At 41.8% G+C, this 19,698-nt stretch overlaps 1 protein-coding gene across 4 annotated transcripts in view; it reads right to left on the bottom strand.

The window, feature by feature from the left end:
* The window catches only part of SPTBN1 (spectrin beta, non-erythrocytic 1), a 135,353-nt gene that overhangs the window by 36,136 nt on the left and 79,519 nt on the right, over positions 1–19,698 (bottom strand). For all 4 annotated transcript variants that reach the window (XM_084285089.1, XM_084285088.1, XM_084285091.1 and 1 more), the window contains 14 exons: positions 15,697–15,870; positions 14,385–14,476; positions 12,380–12,460; positions 11,530–11,645; positions 10,405–10,517; positions 9,593–9,780; positions 8,438–8,555; positions 6,830–6,988; positions 5,840–6,142; positions 4,929–5,082; positions 3,370–4,240; positions 3,103–3,240; positions 1,664–2,420; positions 1,223–1,425 (listed from right to left, as the gene is read on the bottom strand). In XM_084285089.1, the coding sequence (XP_084141215.1) occupies positions 1,223–1,425; positions 1,664–2,420; positions 3,103–3,240; positions 3,370–4,240; positions 4,929–5,082; positions 5,840–6,142; positions 6,830–6,988; positions 8,438–8,555; positions 9,593–9,780; positions 10,405–10,517; positions 11,530–11,645; positions 12,380–12,460; positions 14,385–14,476; positions 15,697–15,870 (3,467 nt within the window). The remainder of the gene's footprint in view (positions 1–1,222; positions 1,426–1,663; positions 2,421–3,102; positions 3,241–3,369; positions 4,241–4,928; positions 5,083–5,839; positions 6,143–6,829; positions 6,989–8,437; positions 8,556–9,592; positions 9,781–10,404; positions 10,518–11,529; positions 11,646–12,379; positions 12,461–14,384; positions 14,477–15,696; positions 15,871–19,698) is intronic.

Below are 19,698 nucleotides of genomic sequence, written 5' to 3'. Positions count from 1 at the left end.
GTAACGTCTTCCATAAAACGAAACAGTTACCTTCATACAATGGGACCTGTGTGTGCCTGTACTCAGGTTCTAGTTTGCTGGGGCTGGAAACCCAATTAAGTGAAGAAATTCAGATCCTAGATTGCTTTCATATAATCTCCTCTTTCTAGTATTTGCAGATTCTCTTTGTGATCTAAAGAGAGTCAAGCTGGTTAGAGAGAGAATGAAAATATGAGGTACCCTTGGCAGTAGACTATCAGAGGGCTCAGAGGTCCTCAGCAAGCTCTGGGCACAGGAATATCAGCCCTTTTTTAAATCCATGAGCCACAGCTAAAGCAGGTGCATAGACGGTGCAAAATGTTTACCAAAACAAGAAAGACACATTCTTTGCACTGCTTCAGACCTTGGAGATAAAGGCATCTGGCCAACTCAAAGCTTACTGGCTGCGGGAGGATGAAAGTCTGTCAGAAGGGTGGTCAGTAACATCTGACATGAAGTTCTGTATGAGATTACTTCTGCATTCTGACACTCATGATTCACAAGAGCCTTGAAAGTCTCCACTATTATTCAAACCATAAGCAGAAAGAACTATAAATCACAGCCATCAAAAATGAACATTTGGTTTTCAAAGAAAAAAAAAATTCTTAAAGGTCTATAGCAGTCATGCCACAGCTAAAGAGACAAAGCAAAAGATTTGTTCTGAGATGAAAGACACATTTGTACCAATTCTTTCTAATCTCATTTCAGAAAGGCCAGACAACTTGGAAAATGTGATCAAAGCTGAGTGGGTGGGGTAGATACAATGCCAATTACACTCTTGAAGAGCCACATTCCTTCCTCAGGGGAAGGACAGGAATATATTATGATCAATGAATCAGCTAGAAGATAGCAAAAAAACTTAAGGCTTGTGGAACCAGGTATAGCTACTGCTACAGCTCACACCACAATATGAACTCTGTTAATACTCTGAGAATTATAAGCAACACTCATATAGCCAATTTCTGGGTAGTGAGCTCATTACCTAGTGAGTCTCAAGAAAATGGAAGAGGTAATGTTTAATTAAGATTAGCCCAGCATATTTTTGAAACATTATAGTTCCTGTTTTTCCACAGTACAAAGAAAGCATTCTGCAAAAGATGTTTTCTAACGTGTTGCTTTGCCTTTGGATTCTGATAAAAGGTCATCTCTCAAAGAACAGAATTAAAATGTGAACAGCTACATTCTGTCATCATTCTGACCTTACCTGTCATCAATAGAGTCCACTTTCTCCTGGATTTTATCAGAGTTAATGTTCCCATCACTAACTAGCCTTCTGCCAGTCTCTACGACTGCATTGATCTTTTCTTCATTGGCATCCATTGTAGTCATGAAATCCTCCTGTTTTTTAATAGCAGCTTCTGCTCCTTCCAAGGTAGTGGGCATTTCTGTGTGTGCCAAAACATACTCCTGTGATTAAAACAAAAATCAGGGAGAGAAAAGTATTACACTCAGGCTATGTTGCATGCTGTCAACAGTTTCACCACATATGAAAACAAATATCTCAAGAAGACTAAGAAGTAAAATTCAAAAAGCAATTTAATTTGAGTTACTTTTCAAAAATAAAGAAGGTAGTTAATCCATTTTCAGCTCTCTTCTGCAAGTGTTGGCTGGTGGAAATGAAGACAAGTAAATCTTGCCCACTTACCTGGTTATTAAGAAATGCTTCTGCTTGCTTGGTATCTCTGAGAAATAGCTGGTAGGCATGAGACTGGGAGAGGAGATTTTGCCTGTTCTCCCACATTTTGTGGAGCTCATTCCATCCAGTGTCCAAAGCTTGTAGGCGCTGACGTAGGAACATGTACTGAGCGTCAGTTTGCCCTTGTGTCACCATCTCACCCATGTCCCTCATTTTCTGATAGTCTTCCTCATAATTGTTGATTTCATTCTTGATATTCTCATGTTGAGTGAGCAGCTTCTCAGCCTCTGTAAGCGTGTTTGGCATGTCTTCAGAGGCAATTGCAGTCTGAGTTCTGGATAGCCATGACTGGAAGTCATCTAGATCTCTCAGGAACTGTTGCAGTTTGCTTGCCTCTCCAAGAGACTCTTCCCGGTTCTTCAGAGTGGTCTTCATTTCTTCCCATACATCATTGATTTCTGCGAGCCGTGAAAGGATAGCCTGTGCCTGGTCAGGATGCTCTGATTCCAGCTTTTCTGCCTCTTTTTGCAGGTCACTGAGCTTAGCCTCAATGGCCACCAGGTCACGTTCCATGCCCGTCAGCTTCCTCTGCAGGGCCATCACTCCAGCAAGATCATTACCCAGATCTTGTGTAGATTCAATCACTTTTGTCTTTTCCCTGATCCAGGACTTGGTTTCATTACATTCAAGGTGGTAATTCTGGATACTCAGGGCCGAGAGCAGAGCATCCTTCTTTCTGTCTACCAGTTCTCTGAACTGGCTCCATCTGAAATTTGTGATGAGAGAAATGGACAGAAATCAAGACTTGTGTACAATAAGGGAAAAGTATGGCAACACTGCTGAGTGAGCAGTTGCTCAGCTTAGCTTGTTAAACCATGAAATAACAACATATTCATGCTTTTTTCAGTCCTTTCCATATCATCAATAGTTTTAGCAAAACAATCATTAACCAAGCTATAGCATATATAAGGATATGTCAAGTGTCAGCAGTACTGACAGTACCTTGTAAGTATAATTTTTTCTCAAGTGAAAAATTGCTAGTTACATCTAATTTTCACACTAAATACACTCAACTCCATTCTCTCGGTGGACTTTGAAACCAAAAAGAGAGAGTTTACTTGAAGTATTGTATTGGTTTCTTTTTGTTTATTTGTTTTAAATCAATAACAGTTACTATAGCAATTTTCCAGCTCTCAAGTCATGGTACTGATACGCTTAGGAGCTGGTTGAAGTCAGTAACAAAACTTTATCTGTTAATTGAACATTTCAGAGATACAGCTCTCTTTCCTTTTGAAGGAAAGATGAAGCTAGTTGAGGGTCTACTTTGAAGATACTTGAGGTAACAGTATGAAAATATACTTAAAAACACATACAAGAAACACAAGTGACACCACTATACTTTTTTCATCCAGTGTCACATTTTTCATGAGCATGAGGGCTTCACATACCTCGTGTTGAGTTTATCTTGCTGCGCTTTGATCTCCTTCTCACTTGGATGGCCACTGTGCATTAGCTGCCTAGCAATTTGGTTCACTACTGCAACACGGGAAGCCTGATTGTTCATTTCAGGTTCTAAGCTTTCAAATCTGTGGGAGAAAAAAAAAAGATCACAAAGGCATTAGAGAACCAGAGTCATAGGCAAGTTAACAAAGGTGGCTGGTGCACAAAAACTTCCAGCCAGAATTCCCAAAACTTCCTGGTAAATCCATTCCCACCTGTGCTGGATCACTTCCAGGTCCTCCAGCTTCTCTGGAATCTGCATATTATTCAGCCACTTCTCCTTTTCATCTATCCAAAGTTCACAAGCATCTGCCTCGCTGAACATCTTATAAAGAGCAAGGGTATCCTGCAAGGCCTGTTTACGCAGCCGAGTCAGCTCAGCAACCTCCTTGTATCTTTCTTCTATTCCGGACAACCTGCCTTGCACATCTGGAGACCCGGCGTGTTCCTGGGGTAGAGCCTTTGCCTGCTCGTGAAGCGAGTCAATGGTTGGCCGGTAGCTTGCAATCTCTTCAGCAACATCCTTGTGTTTCTTGACCAAGGACTGTGTAGAATATTCATCATGACCAACATCGTTGCTGGAGACAATTTTGAGGATGTCCAACATCCATGCGTCAATGTCATCAGCATCAGCCTGGAACTGGTGAAGGAGAGAGGCTTCCTCCAGACGTTTCTTCCTAATGGCAGATAACTGTTCCAAGTTAGCCCACTGCTCCCGGATATCCTTAATTCTTTCTCTGATCTTCTCAGACCCAAAATGCTCTTCCGCAATCATGTCTTCACCTTCTTTTATCGCTTGCTGGAAGTGACCACTACGACCACTCATTTCGTCTTCAAATGCCTTATGCTTACTCAAGAGACGGACAACACTGGTTAGGTCCTTCCCGTAGTCATCAGATGAAAGGATCTGTTCCTTCTCCCTGATCCAACCCTCTTCTTCAGCCATTTCCCAGAAGAATTTCCAGAGGCGTCGGGACTCTTCCAAGCGGGCCCGGCGCTCGGCTGCAAGCTGGCACAGCTCTTGGTAACAGAACTCCATGTGAGCGACGCGGTCCCTGATAACTTGCGGGTCACACGGCTTGTAACCTGTTCAGACAGAGAATGTGCATTACAACACAGACTCATTCATTTTCATTGCAACAGCTGGGGTGTACCTAGAGTTCTTAATTTCTGCTTATTCAGTCTGCAAAGTTTATGGAAGAGAATCCATATTTAGTCTCCTGAAACAATGTGAACAATTCAGACTTCACCATCCCATGAAACAAAACAAAAAATGCTGTTCTGTGAATGAAGACAAAAAACTAACTAAATAAAAAGGGTAAGACACCTACGACTGTTTTCAGTGAAAGAAAATTCACTACCCCAGATTTATATCACAACACAAACCAAACATTATTTACCCTAGTTAATTACGCTATTTTAGTGGAATCACTTTTAATTAGCATAGATTGGGACAATATCAGACTTAATATAATTATTTGCTTATGTTTCATTAGAAACACAAAACCGGGAATTAATGGTGACTGCTACAAAGTTACAGCAGCTGCTGGTTAGGAGTGTGACATAGCAGACAAAACACAAGCTGCACTGAACTTCTGAACAGGTTACCTTGACAAATTAATCATTGACACAGTGAGGAAAGAAGGAACAAATGAAGCTGGATTCTCTTATTCTGGTGCTGAACTTAACCTAACGTGCCTTGCAGAACTAATGAGGCTCACACATAACCCCATATATAATCAAAACTAAGGAGGATGTGTTGGCTGCTAGTTACCTTCTCCATCAGTGGCAAACTTCTGTGCAGATGCATTGACCCCTCTCACTCTCTCAGCCTGAATGGCAATGTCAGCTTCCACAAGAGCATGTTTCTGCAACAGGTCTTCGACTCCTAACAAATGTTTGCCATAGTCTTGAGACAGTAGAAGCACCTGATAAAAATGAAAAAGACACATAAAATGGGCTCAAGGCCATAAGCTATTCATTTCTTAATGACTCCTTCATGCTTTACACTGTTCTCCTTTGTTACACTGACTAACGTCCACAGAAACAGTAGGGACATAAGCAGAGTTATTTCAAACTTAGAGAGATATGACTGATGTGAATTTGTACCAACATTTTTCAAATCCCTGGCAACCATGAAGAAATTGACCATGCTCTTTAATGATGGAAAGCCCAGTCAGCTCAGCAGGACCACTGAAAGGCACTCAGTGCAGGTACTGTGAGCTGCCAGCGAGCTACACACATCTTTCTTTCCTCTAATAGCTTCCAAGTTCTGCTGGCTCATGGACAAGAACACAGTTATAATTCTTCCCCTTCCTCCGTCCCAGCAGAACAGACAGAGAAATTCCATGCTTTTAAAGCACAGCGGTGAAAAGGTGACTCACGTCGGTGGTGATGGAGAGAGTTCATGTAATTCCCTTTCACTAAAATCTGCATCCTCATTTTTTTATAGAAGCATGTCGTTTTATAGAAGCAAGCTTGGTCCTTTTCCTTAATAGTTTTTAATCTTTATTTTAAAATAACATCATAAGGTATAAGAAATTTGTTCACTGCCCATGAATGTGGGTCTTCTGAATTTGCGAACTAAACCAGATAGGCAAAACAAATCTTAAAAAAATACAAAAAAAAAGGACATTTACACATCTCTAGAACATTTTTCTATGTTCTTGAATGGGCAACACCTACCTTCATCTCATCCATCCAGTCCATAATGTACAGCATTTCCTGGAAAATCTTTTGCAGGCCAAGATTCATCTCCAGCCGTTGTCTCCGTGCCCTGAGCAGCTCAAGGAGGTATTCCCACAGGCGTATAACATTGTCCTTTCTTGCAGTGATGCGTTTTATATCATGATAATTTTCAGTCTCAAGCTCCTTTGCAACTGCAACCACAGCTTGGACTCGTTCTTCGTATGCTGCAATGTCTGTTTCAATGGCCTCATGTTTCTTTGTTGCAGCCTCCACTGCTGGAAGGTCAAAGCCAAAATTATCCTGTAAAGACAGAGAAACTTCTTCAGCAATGGCTGCCGAGGAGAAAAGCCCTAGTACTCGAACTCTACAGTGACTTCTGATTGTGCAGAACACTCTCATTAGCTATTTCAGGAGTTGGACTCGATGATCTTTGTGGGTCCTTTCCAACTTGGTATACTCTGTGATTCTAAGATTTCACAATCTCAAAATGCTCTGAAAACTCCTCTTATAAAACCAGAGATAATTCTGATAAAATCAGACATCATTTACTAGATTTGGTGTAACAACCATGGTGGACATCAGGATTAGCCTACGGTTGTTTTTGGTTTTTTTTTGTTTCCTTTTCAACAGCCACCTCAAATAATATTTTTATTTTTATTTTTATTTCCTGCGCTTATTCTGTTGAATTGACCTAAATATTCAGGTAAACAAAATCTTGACTGTGGGTAGTTATTTCCACATGAATATCTCTTGAATACGGAAGAATAGATTCCAAGAATGGGTATGTGTGAATACATTAAAGATAGAACAGTAATATATATACATATATTCTAAATATACTTTTACACACATGCAATAAATATAAATAAGCATAGATTCAGTAACACAAGTGGCACAGGAGAGCAAATGTTCTCTTTACAAGAACTGTACCCTGTAATTACTCAAAGGAATCATTTTAGTCACACAGACGATTTCTGAAAGCAGCACCTGAGAAACTAGTCGTTGATTTTCACTTAGCCAAGTTTCTCTCATAGCTGCCTTGCGATCAAATCTGCGTGCAAGTTGTTCCAGTTTCTCTTGTCTGATGAGCTCATTTCGCAGTGCCAGTTCTCTTTCATGTTCAGCTTTTTCCAGTCTTTCCCAGGCCTGAAGATGTGAAGAAAAAGAAAATGCATCTTCTAACTACACATGCATATAGGGTTATGATAAATCATATGTTCTTCACATGAAATAAGTACTGAAGTCACTTCAGCCAAGTTTCTCAGAACTGGCAAATTTATTTAAATGCCAATGAATCTGGTCTATATAGGCTGGCCTTACACCTTGTCTGCTAATGTAAGAGCATGACTTAAAAATTGGTCTCAATTTATAAATTCATTTTCTGAGCAAGAGGTGTAAGCCTTGTTTATCTCGTATGCACTTTCTTGAGTTCACTTGTTATTTGCCTCCTACAAAGCTTAAGCAAACCACTTTGGCTTCAATGTGTAAGAAAGCAATTGTCTCAAAGTCTTCTGAGTGCTATACCCAAGGAAGGGATTCTATCTTTCTCCTTTAGGAAATGAGAATTAGAGATTCATGCCTTCTCACCCCTAAAACCAATTTACAATTGTTCTTTATTACATCCACTTTGGAAAGGAAAACAAGTACAGAATTCAGTGACTTCCGCTGCATGCAAGTCCTTTTTTTCTCCCAAAGCAAGAAGTTATTCACATGCATGGCATTAATACTACAAAAACAGAGCCTTAGAAGCATGTTGAAAGCCAGCTAATCACCTTTCAGATCTCCTTACAAACAACAAAAATACCCACAATTAAACACAAACTACCCTAGATTCTTCTAAATCCTAACAGATGTGAAATTGCCTGAAACCCGAAGTATTTTAGGCATTTGCAGGCACAGGAGCTTAACGCAAACAGGAGAGCTGTGCAGTTTACTGCTCTCCAGGATGCAGACCGAGGCCACAGACACCCCCAACAGCTGCTCTGGGAATGCCAGGCATGATCAAACACAAATGAGGAGAGCTCACAGTTCTAAGTTGTTTGTTATCCTTGAAAGAGCTTGTCAGCTCTGCTGCTGTTCTGCCAGCTGCACCAGGAAAAAAAATAGCTGCATAAACCCCAAGAGGGAACCCAAAGGGTTGGTCATGGCAGTTCCTTTACTCTCCCATGATGTGAGCCTGGGGGCTGCAAGGCAGATGAGGGCCAGCTCTGTTCCCCGCTGGGAGCCAGGGAAGGCAGAGGTGTTGCAAGAGCACCACAGCCCTGAACAACACAGGGTGTTTGCTGCTGTACTTGGCTCTGCTGAGACTCCCTCAACCTCCTGCTTGCAGGGAGCTATGCTGGGACAAATGTCCTCGAAACTTAGTAGGCAGGGCTGCAATATCTCAATATTGTTGCTATTTTCTGCCAATTAGCAATAGCTACAACCATGGATGAGCAAGGGCTACCAGATCCATCACCCCACCTCTCCCATCCTTTATGGTCCCCCATGTCAAGGCTAGAGACAACACATGCGTTTCTTTCCAGTATGCTGAGACTGAGACTAAAAGGAAAAAACAAAATCCTGAGTCACACAGCAGCTGCTGGCTCAGTTTACCTTGTTAATGTCAGAGATGAGTTTGCCCTCCCTTGGCATGTATACTTTCTGATTGTTGGCTCTCATTTTGCTTTGGATGGTAAAAAGTAGCACTTCTAGGTTTCCTTTTTCTGTAAACCTAAACAAAATTTCCAAAATAATAGTTACAATAAAGCTTTCATTACTACTAGGTTATTACAAAGCACTTCCATACAATACTGGCATTATGAATGGAACACTCAGATAAACACCTGCATCTTGTGTGAACACTGGAAGCAGTAGAAATAGCCTCTCCAACCAGATGGGTCAAACAGAAAGAAAAAAAAAGAAAACCTCAACTTCACGGAAGTCAGTTGTCTATCTGTTTAGATTTAAGCCCCTTAGGGGGACAGAAGACTGCATTTTTTTATTCTATTACGTTTGTTGTCCTAGTTCATCAACCCAAGAAATGGAAGTTTTATTTAAACTGCCCACTGCAGTCAATAAACTCTTCCCACTGTTTTCCCTGAGTTGTATGCCTGGGAAATAAACAAACTCCAAAGGCACTAGGGAATAGACTGCAATTTTAGAAAACGTCTGGATACTTTGTAATGTTTTCAATTGCAATTGTTATCCATTAGGACTTATATTAGACAAAAATAAGATCAGATAACATAATACTAAAAGAAACTTCCAGAAATAAGTTGCATGGCTTTGGTTGTATCAGTTGTAGCAAGCAGAGCTATGTTTTACAAAGCCAGACACACTTCCTCTTGATTTAGGAAAAGCAGTAAGAGCCTTTTAATAGCTGTGTCTTCGTATTGTACGCCGCTAGCAAACATGGCTGGTGATATTACTGCACTAACATGGTATATACTATTACCACTTGTATTACAGGGCAGGCATCTCAGTGAAATGATAGCTTCCAGTACTATAAGATCCTGCAGACAACACACATGTTTTCAATTATTATTACTATTGTTATTACTATGTGCATATCGAATAGCATAAAGCAAATAGGTTCTTAGTAATAATGGTCAGTGCCAATTAGAAATGTGATACCTGGTGCTGTTCAGAAAAATAAATTCTCAAGACAAGATTAAAATTACTTGGATGTTTGTTTAAAAAAAAAAAAAAATCAATGACTGACTAAACCAAAACAAGACCACTGTTTTTTTAAGCTAAGATTAAAATTACTTGGGTGGTTTCTCTACTGTGCGGTAAGTGTTGAACGCCTGTAGCTGCTGCTGCACACCAACGAGCGAGTTGGCAAATTTGCGATTGTTGAGGATGATAATGGTTTGTTCAATCCACTCAAGAAGGTCAGAAGCCAGCGATTCGTATTTTTCAATCATTTTCTCTGTTTCAATGGCGTTGTCGAGCACCTACAACAAGCAGCACAAAATAAAGATGAATTCAAGGGCAGTGCTCTTCAGAGTCATCTCAATCCAACAAGCTGCATAAAGGAAGCTCTGCTGGCTTATGAATCAGACCGCTCGCTCCTGAGCACCACGGGGGCTGTGCTCCCCAAGGAACAAGGGCTTTGCATTTCTCAGCACTGAATTCCCATGATCCCAAGGCAACAGAGGGGCAGAGCAGAGGCTTACAAAAGGATTCACATCCAGTCTGTTAGCTGTAAGGATGGGGGCAGCTTTGCCGAAGGGCAGAGAATGACTGCACATTTTATAAATGAGGAACTTTTCTGGGCTTCAGAAGAGACAGAGGACCCAGAGGGTGAGGAGCAGCTAATGGGAAAGGAAAAGCAGCAATGATGCACAATTAACAAACAAAAATAAAACACCAGCCAAATGTTTTCTAATAAGAGACAGCTGGAAATTAACTACTCCTCATGGTCATATGGGAATATTTAACATTCAAAACATGTTTCAAAAGCAAAACTAAAAACTACCATACAGTGGTACCTCTAAGGATTAACACCCAAGAGGGAAAAATAAGAATCAGAAAGATTTAAACTACTTTATAGCAACTGATAATTTGAACTTGCAAACCTTTCCAATACGTTTTCCTTCAACAGCTAATGCTTTCATCTTGGAGAAGTAGTGGTAATATGTCACCACATAGGTGATGATTGACTTTTCATCAGGATGATCAACACTGATATCTGCAAACCAAACAAGAGTTGTCTTAGCACACTGAGGGTGCACAAGTTAAAACAACAAAGGCAATAATCCAACATGAACAGGCTCAAGAGTCTGAGAAATGGGTTCAGTGGCAGTTCAGCTCCTACAATTTATGTCCTAATCAGAAATAAATTCAGCAGCTTTGGACTGGTTCTGAATTTCTTGGTGTTATGCAGTATTGAACTCTATCACTAAGAAGCTGTCCTTTCTCTGTCTCAGTGCAGACCATGGTCAAAGCATGCGAAATGGGCGAGGGGTCTTTGGGCCAGATTTTGTAACAGACTGCGTGGCTAACTTCCCTTGTGCCTGTGTGATTTGGAAGAAAATGTCAGTGCTGTATCGGTATTTGGAGAGAGAGAGATTCAAAGCTAACTGCAAGTCTGTCCAAGCAAATCTTCTGAGATACACAGATGGAAAACAAATTATTTCCTCTCCTGCAGCAATTCTGAGGCTATGGAAAATAAGCACGAAGAAACTTGCCCAAACACATGGCCTCTATTTATTTGTCCTGTGACAAGCAAGTTTCTTGTCCTAGCATTGTGAACACTTCTGCCAATACACAAGTGCACAATCTCATGAAAGCACAGGCTAAAACTCACTCAAGAGTCTGTGAAAGGAATTGCTAACTATTGGGTGAAGTCCGCATTTGTCATCTTCTGGCTCAAACTAAAAAGCAGAGTGTTTCTCAGAGCAGACCAGAAGGGTGCCTTTAACTGGAATGATTTTATGTACACATGGCCTGTCCAGTGGTCTTGTCAAATGGGGGAATATAAATTCAGAATTAAAGCTGTTGTGCTTCCACAACTCTGTCCTCTGCAGGAGGCATCTTGCATTCTCTCCTTCCCTCTCTAGCTGTATCACTAAGTGAGTCAGCAGCATCCAGCTGCTCCTCAAGACAGAAAGCTATCACAAAACAGTGTCCTTGGAAAAGGAGGGGTGGAAGAAAAGAGCCCACAGAGAGCTGCAAAGCATTAAAACTGCAGGAATGCTTACCCTCAGGGTCCAGGAGCTTAGTAAGACCAAGGTGTTGCTCTGCAAGGTTAAAAGCATTTTGCAGATTGTAGTGTGCATTTGATTTCTTCAGCTTGTCAAAATCAATCAGATCAGGCCTAGACAGGATGAAAAATTCTTTAGATTTCCCAAAGCACAGTGCAGCCACCCTCAAATGAATAAATGAAATAAAATGTGCAATTCCCAGAAACCCTGGCCTCTCAGGATGCCAAGGTTTCACTTGCCCAGTGCCCCTGTATGTTTCAATGGCATATTAAAGGAACTAAGTAATACTCAGCACAGGGCAGAGCAGCAGAACCTAGCCCATGGCAAAAAACAAGGATAGTTTACCACAGATAAAGGTGACCTGGAAAATAAACAAACAGTCAAAGCTGTGGTCACACAGTCTCTCCTCACGATGATGGATGCATGCAAGCTCTCTCACTTCACCCGAGCTTGCCAATGGGTGGCATCGCCAGACATGACAAAGTCCAGCTCCAGACTGCCCAGGGATTTCTTTCTCCTCCAGGCCATCGCTGTGCCCCAACCGCCAAACCCTCAATTCTGGGTGACCAGAGCTCAGCATGGGCTACTCAGTAAGGTATAAACGCCTCTCCTCCAACCTGGTCACTCACAGAATGAAACAATCACGTGTATAATTTATTCTCTTGAACCCAAACACGACTTGCGATGTGAGAAGCTGTTGCCCAGATGAGCTTACAGTGACCACAAGAGTGAAAGGCAAGTTGCTGTAAAACTATCAGCAGTTCTTCCACTTCCTCCCCTCAAAACACAGCACACGCTGTACCAGTCCAAGCTTTCAAAATCCATAAGGACGTTTACCCACACATACCTGTGCTTATGTATTAGTGCATTGAAAGCCATCCCATCCCTCCAGCTTGTTGTAAAGTTGTGAATGTTGACGTTGGGGTAACTGCCAGAACAAAAAGCAAAGAGAGCATGATCAATACAGCATTTCTGCTGCAGCTCTGTATGCTCTATCACTAAGGGCTGGTCGCAGGAGTGACATATTTGTTGTAAACCTGAGGGTGGGACGTTACCATCCCATAATAGACAAGCTATCATCACAAATGGTTTCTAATCAGACAGACACTAGAGGTAAGTGCATGCTATTTAATCCTGTAAACCCAGCAGAATTGCTATGCATTCCTAAACGAAGGCTCTAAATGCATCACTTGAACGCCTTTTTTAATAACTTGCTGCCTAACCTGAAGCCTAGGATGTTTCAGGTCCCTACAAGTTTAAAGCATGATCCCAATTCAGCTACTGGCAAATAATCATTTTCAGGTACTCAGAATATCCAGTTCAAGAAACAGTTGGAGGAAAACAGAAGAGTGAAACCTTTTCTAAGGATGCAGGTGCCACAAGAGCAGTGATGCATTAAGTTTTTATTGAAACTGCTGTGCCAGGGCATCTTCAAGGACTGACTCTATTCACCTTCTGACTTTTAAACAAAACACATACGATAGCCACCTTCATGCCCCATGGGTACAAGGATTCCCAATTTGTCTGGTAAGTTTGGTATTTTTTAAGTCCCCCACAAATTTCTGGGTGCTTACAAACCACTTTTCTAAGAGTTCTTGGAAGCAGAGGATTAAATATATTGCTACAATAATGCTGAAGTGCCCCAACTCATCAGCGGGACACTCATGTTTCATGGGGTAAACATGCAACAATGGATATTTAAGTATACAAAAAGGTCACTGTTAGAGAAATGTTTTGGAAATATTTCCATTTATGAAAATCACTCAAAAGGAAGAATTAGAATGATACATGGATATTCAAATTCACACTAGGAATCCATGTGCCTAATCAGGGAGCATGTCACAGTAGCCACCTTACCATCGGTTTTGTTTTCCTTGCAGCTCTCGAAGTATTTCTATGCCACAAATTCTGGTTCTCCTTCTAGTTCACAGTAAAAGATCCAACCAAGACAAGAAACTAACCTGCACCTTTGCTGCTATCTTATCCACCACGCTGGGTGGATCCCACTACATTGCATTAAACATGAACAGAAAACCCATTATGCCTGGAGTGCAAAAATACTGTAGGAAGGCCAGAATCCATTTCAGCACTTTTAACGCTTAAAATGCACATCTGTGTCTTATGTCATTAAACAAAAAGTAATTTCATGTTTGAGCTGTGAAAGTAAGTTTAAAAAAAGTCTGAATTAAGAGCAGCTTTTTATGCTCAGAAAATCCTAGTCAGTCAATACACACAGATGCAGACAGAAAACAGCAAATCTTCAGCTCACCCATGGCCTGCTCACATGACAATCAAAAGGGAAAGTTTGACTATAATTCCATGGAACAGCTCTGTTCCTTCTATATTTTTCCCAGAATACACATGAAGAGCTGGAGACCCAGGACCTGTTAACTTCACTTTCACTCTCACAGTAACAATTCAGCACAGAAGCTAGTGGTGTATTGGCTAGTGGTGGTCTTGTATTCTTTACAAGAAAGAACTCCATGACTGCATCCTCTAAAGGTACTGCAGACCAGAGCAAAGCTGAAATTGTTTTAAACACCTGCATACCTATGCCACTTTATATGGAAAGAGGGAAAACTGGTGGCAAACACCCTAACACAGTTATTTCTTCAAAGTAGGAGTGGACAGGAGTCAGCATATGCTATATATGTTCATGGATGATCAGGTTGGTATGTTTATTGCACAGAATTAATATAATAAATTCAGAATTTTCTGATTTGTAAACAACAGTTCACTTCTCTTGGTTGGATCCACTTAAGGATATATATGTACTTGCCCATTTAAAATGATTTCAATGAAAACTCAAAATTCTGTAGCGCTTTAGAGATAATCACTTAATCCACGCTTACCCAGCTGTCTTCATCTGGCACCACAAAAGCAAAGCATCTTTAGCAGATTTCTTCTCCTTGTTGTCCTCAGTTTCAACACTGATATCTTGGATCTGAAATTAACAAAGAAGCTTTGTTCATTCCTCCGAGTAAACACCATTTTTTGCCTTTTTTTTTGAAAATATGAAAAAATTCTATCAAAAACATAACAAAGGAAATCTATGATGAAGGGCAAGGTGGAAGTACGTGAAAGCTTTTCCTCATTTAGGAGCATTCATCCCAGAAGAAAGCTTCATCTGCCCTTATTTTACAAGAGGATTTCTCTTTTCTTTAGTCTGTAGGCAAATAATTTAAACTTCAGCAGAGAACATTTCCAGTTGTCAAGGCAAACCCTGTTCTATACAGCATTATGGTTTCACCCTACATGGCACCTCTTCCAGCTCACTGGGGCTGAGGGGCACAGCAGGTAGCGGTCTTTTCAGGGGCATCAACAGGCAAAAGCTAACCAGGAGTTTCACAGGAGCAAACACATTTTCCAACCTCAAGCTTGGAGGAAACAGTGTTTGCCCTTAGCAGCATCGCAAATACATGTTCCAGATTCTAGGCTGGTAGCATTTTTTTTAAAAAGGAAAAAAAAAATAAAATAAAAACAAAGGCAAACATTTTTTCTTTCATATGGACAAAAATATCTTCTTTTGCCCAGAGAAGCTGTAGATGCTCCATCCATGGAGATATTCAAGGCCAGGTTCGATGAGGCACCCTAACCTAGTGGGTGGCATCCCTGGCACTAGGGTTGGAACTAGGTGATCTTTAACGTCCTTCCAACCCAAGCTGTTCTATGATTCTGTGATTTTATGGAGACAGTTCACTGCTTTTTTTTTTAAAAAAAAAAAAAAAAAAAAAACTATCATAGTTTCAGTGAAGCAACATTGCTATTGCTGAAAGTTAGGCAGACAATTTTTTGCCTTTTCTGAGGGCAAAGAACAACGTGCAACTTGCTGGAAAACAAGAAACCACTGCCTTCAAGTGAGACGCTAAAACAATTCCTGTGGGCACCCTTAATCCATTTAAGCACAATGTCAGCCAGGATAATGACAATCAGTGCAGAGGTGATCAACAGATGAGTGTAGCATTTCCTTCTAGGTCTGCAAGAGTGTCTACGTCTGTGACTGGAGTTTCATATTTATTAGGAAATCAATAAAAATAAAAACACTTGACCCTGCCAGATACCAAGTACCTTTGATCAGTCCCCTCTTAAAAAGCACAATAAAATAGATGTACAAAACAAGTATGGAAATCTCGGACATGTGTATAGGTATGCACGTATCCTCACCTGGAATCTCAGGATAATAGTCCAAATAAGGCCAAGCGTCAGCCTGTGATTCCCATCCACAATATCATGAGATCCCATGTTTTCCAGGTGCACTCGTTGCTCTTTCAGGAACTGGAGGGCTTTATCAACATTCTCCAGGCAATGGATGCGCATCCTTCCCTTAGTTGGTTTGGGCTAGAAGGTAAAAGAGGAAGAAAAACATGTATTATTGTAAACGGAAGAAAACAAGTGCTTGATTTCAGTCGAGGCAGGTGAGTCACCCACATTGCCAACTGCCAGGCAGCAATCCTGCATGCATTTGCTTTTCAGATTCAGGGGCCTCTTTGCATCTGACAGGGCATTCACCCAAGGTTAGTGGTAGCACGTCAGACCCACGGCAGGATCGCTAGCACCCCCCAGACCTGTGCTGCACATGCTGGGTGGCCCATTCCATTGGCCTTTCCGAATGTTTTCCCTGCTTACTTCCTTCATTTTTTCCACCTCGTCTATTCACTCACTACCTGGCAGATAATTTATTTCATTAAGTTCATGCCACACCTATTACATTTTCCCAAGATGCTCTTTTCTCTCTTACAAGTTCTTCCACACTTGAAAAGAAGATCCTAAAGATAAATAAATGAAACTGATAACTGGCAGATGCACGCAATACAAGGAATTGGTAGCAAATGCTCCAGAGAGCATCTGCAAATACAGGTGCACGCACTCCGGAAGGACAGCTCAGATTTGAACTGCAGATAGTTAATAAAACACTCTGAGAAAGAAATTTCCTTCATTTTTTGGTCAGTCAGAGTAGGATAAGTAGTATGAAAATAACAGACAAGATTTATTCCAAACAATGCCTCCGGGGGGGAAAAGGGGGGGAACTGCCACACCAACGTAACACAGTTTTATGAAGGCCTGGCACAAAAGAAAAAAGCCAGGAGCACATCAGCAGCATGTAGAGGTCAGCTGTAAAACTGAAGACAATTAAAGCAACTTTGTTCTGCGGATAAGGGTTACAGCTGAAGAGCTTGTTCTGTGCCCACTGAGATGCCACCAAAGGAACCTAGCCAAACTACTAATTGACATGATCTCTTTGTTTTCTACAGCAAATGTAATTAACTGGCCATGGAAATAGTGCAGGCAAAATCCTTGCCTGAGTCTGCATTTGAGGGGAAGAGTTTCAGTGAGAGCCATAATACGTTCCCCACAAACTGCACCCTGACTAGCAGTCACCGAGATGAAACGCTCACTAGAAAGATGCCCTTCGGGACATGTAAATTCCTGAGGTCCTTAGTTTCACTTCAGTTCTCAGCCAGCACAGTTCTCCACTGGAGGCTGGCAAACAGAGCAGATAAAGTCAGCCCACAGCTTCCAGCAAGGGCGAGCATTTCCAGGAACCGACCCTGCTTTGGGTGCAAATGTTGCTCAGAGAAGGCTCTCCAGAGGGACAGTGATGCATCCATCCTCCTGCTGGCTCCACCAAGTCACATTTCAGTGAGTCCTTCACAGCACAGCTGGGAAGAGGGGTCCAAGGGAACAGCACCAGTTGCAGGGCAGGCGGAGGCCCTTCTCACTTACCTAAGCTGTAACCAGAGTATATTCTAATGCCTCAAATTATTTAGCAGAAAAGGGGATTAAAACACTGCTTCTGCTCTCAGAAGCTCCAGCACTAAGGTGACAGAGCTAATGCCATTCACCAGAGATGTTTTAGTCAGATCCTGGGCCCAATGGTTCCTAACCACACCCTGTATGATGGCATATCCCACAGGAACGTGGAAATGTAACCTGCAAGTGATCAGCAAGACCTTCCCTCCCCACAAACAAGGACTTTATGTGAGGCAGCAGAGTACACGCAGTGAATCTGAACAAACGAATCCAGCCCCAGGACCTGCAATGCCTGGCAAAGGGGCTGGCCTCCCAGCACCTGTGCCACCCTCTGCCCTGTGGCAGGAGCAGGCTGCTGTTCCTTTTGTGCTCCAGGACTAGGGGCACCCTCTGCTGCATGGGGACCACAGCAGCTTACTGCTAGTGCAGTCTGGAGCTGTTCAGACTACGACTTATTAGTAGGCTGAAAAGGCACTGCAAATTCCTGCACAGACCAGTGTCACCTGGCTGAGAAAAAATGCAGAGCACTGGCAGGAGACAGGAGCTTAAACCTTTTGGTACAGCAGCACAGGCAGGTCGTGCAGTCTTTACCGACTGTTCTGCATCACGAGAAGAGCTGTCGGAGTCCTGTTTGTACAAGGAGTGGCTGCACTTGCCACGCTCTCCTGCACAGCCTCAGCGTGAGAAATAATGTGAGGCACAACTTTCTTCTTTACTGGGCTAACACAGACCCAGAAAACTAACCAGAGGGAAGACATGCTCAAGACCATGCATATTACATTTACCTGAACTCAGAGCCTTCTATTATTTGTTTTAGATCAAAACCCTTCCCTTTTCCAATGGGAAACATGACCAAATTCACTACAGAGAATCTGTTTAAACAGTTCGACCTTTGGGCATCCAGGACTTGTAAGGAATTTACTAATCCTTTATCTAGTGATGGAAGAAACTGAGCTAAATGCTCAATTTTATGCTGAAAACAATTCTCAGCTTTATTTTCCTGTTTAGAAGAAACTGATTAACAGCACGTGCAAACAAAATTACAACCATCTTTTCATACTGGTTGGATTATTTTCCACTTTGCTCAGTAAGACCATTGATGCTGTTGTTTTATTTCCAAATACTGGTCTGTACAAAGGACCTTATGTAGTAAGGACTAAACACTAGCATTAGGGATCAAGTTGAGCAAAGAGGAGAAGATGTAAATGTCCTTATTGCACTCTCATTTTGAGGTTCTCCAGTATACCTTCACGAAGTCTGTGTTTTCATCATCAAAAATCACAACAGCTTTCAAAAAATGCAGTTTGATCAAATGTGGCTGGAGGCCTTACAGGGGGCAAAGGGTGGCCCTGCTTCCTTCATTAGTATCCTAAATACCAGACTCTGCTCCACAGGCTCCAGCTCCAGAGTCCTGGAGTCAAATGCGGGGAAAAAAACTCCTGTTCTGCTGCATCAGTAAACACAGTGTATTAAAATAATTATCTAGGCGAGTTTCGGAGTTTGTTTATTGCTTTCCTACCACTTGATATTTGTCTCAATTTTAAGTTTTCTGCATAAGACGCTTCATAAGACACTGCCTTTACATTTGTGCTTGGGTGGCATGGTGGTGTCAGAAGCTACCCAGTAACAGCTACAACAAATTCCAAAGGGCTGGAGAACATCAGCAAGTGGATGCTACGTGCTGATCCTACTGGAATTTTTTTGGTGTGTGTAATTGTCTCAAGGTTTAGTGCATTGCGTTATCTGTATTCTTGTTTGCAGAGGAAGGTGTGGTGGAATGTACTGTTCAAACAGAGGCTGCTGTCCTTCAGCCTGAGATAACGAAGTTACAATAAGAATCTACGGTAGTGCAGACAGCTGCCAACACGATATGCAACCGATGATGCAAGTTTAGATCCAGCAGCCTCCTGCCCCCTCCCCACCCAAACAGCTGCGTAAGCTCTGTTTGCATTTTTTAAACCTGGAGTGAAAAATGTAAATGAATCATGCAGCAAGAATCACATGTCTGGTCTGAGCTTCACCGCTGCTATTTGACACTGAAAGCCAAATCTTGGCAGGCAGATATGAAGATCTAAATAGAGGTGCCAGAGTTGCTGCCCAAATCCTCGAATAATGTGGCATGTGGATCTTAGTTACTCATGTAGGAATAAAATCTGACCTCAGTGCTACCTGTGGTGAACATGTGAAACCTAATACCTCCCTGAAGTAAATTACTTGGCACAGAGCAACTTATTTCAGGCAAAATGTAGTTGACAAACACTGAGACTGTTTACCTCCATCCACACAACACCAGGACAGGGTACTTTCCTGCATGTTAGAGTTCCTTTTTACCCTCAGAGATGCATTTGGAAATCTCCCTCTCTTGCCTCGCTGTACAGATGTTACACTGCAGGCCATATGTTCAATTCATTACCC

Source organism: Netta rufina, assembly GCF_964035555.1.
Source record: "Netta rufina genome assembly, chromosome: 3".
Lineage (NCBI taxonomy): Eukaryota > Metazoa > Chordata > Aves > Anseriformes > Anatidae > Netta > Netta rufina.
Note: the sequence above shows the minus strand (reverse complement) of the source record. Positions and strands in the feature narration are given on the sequence as shown.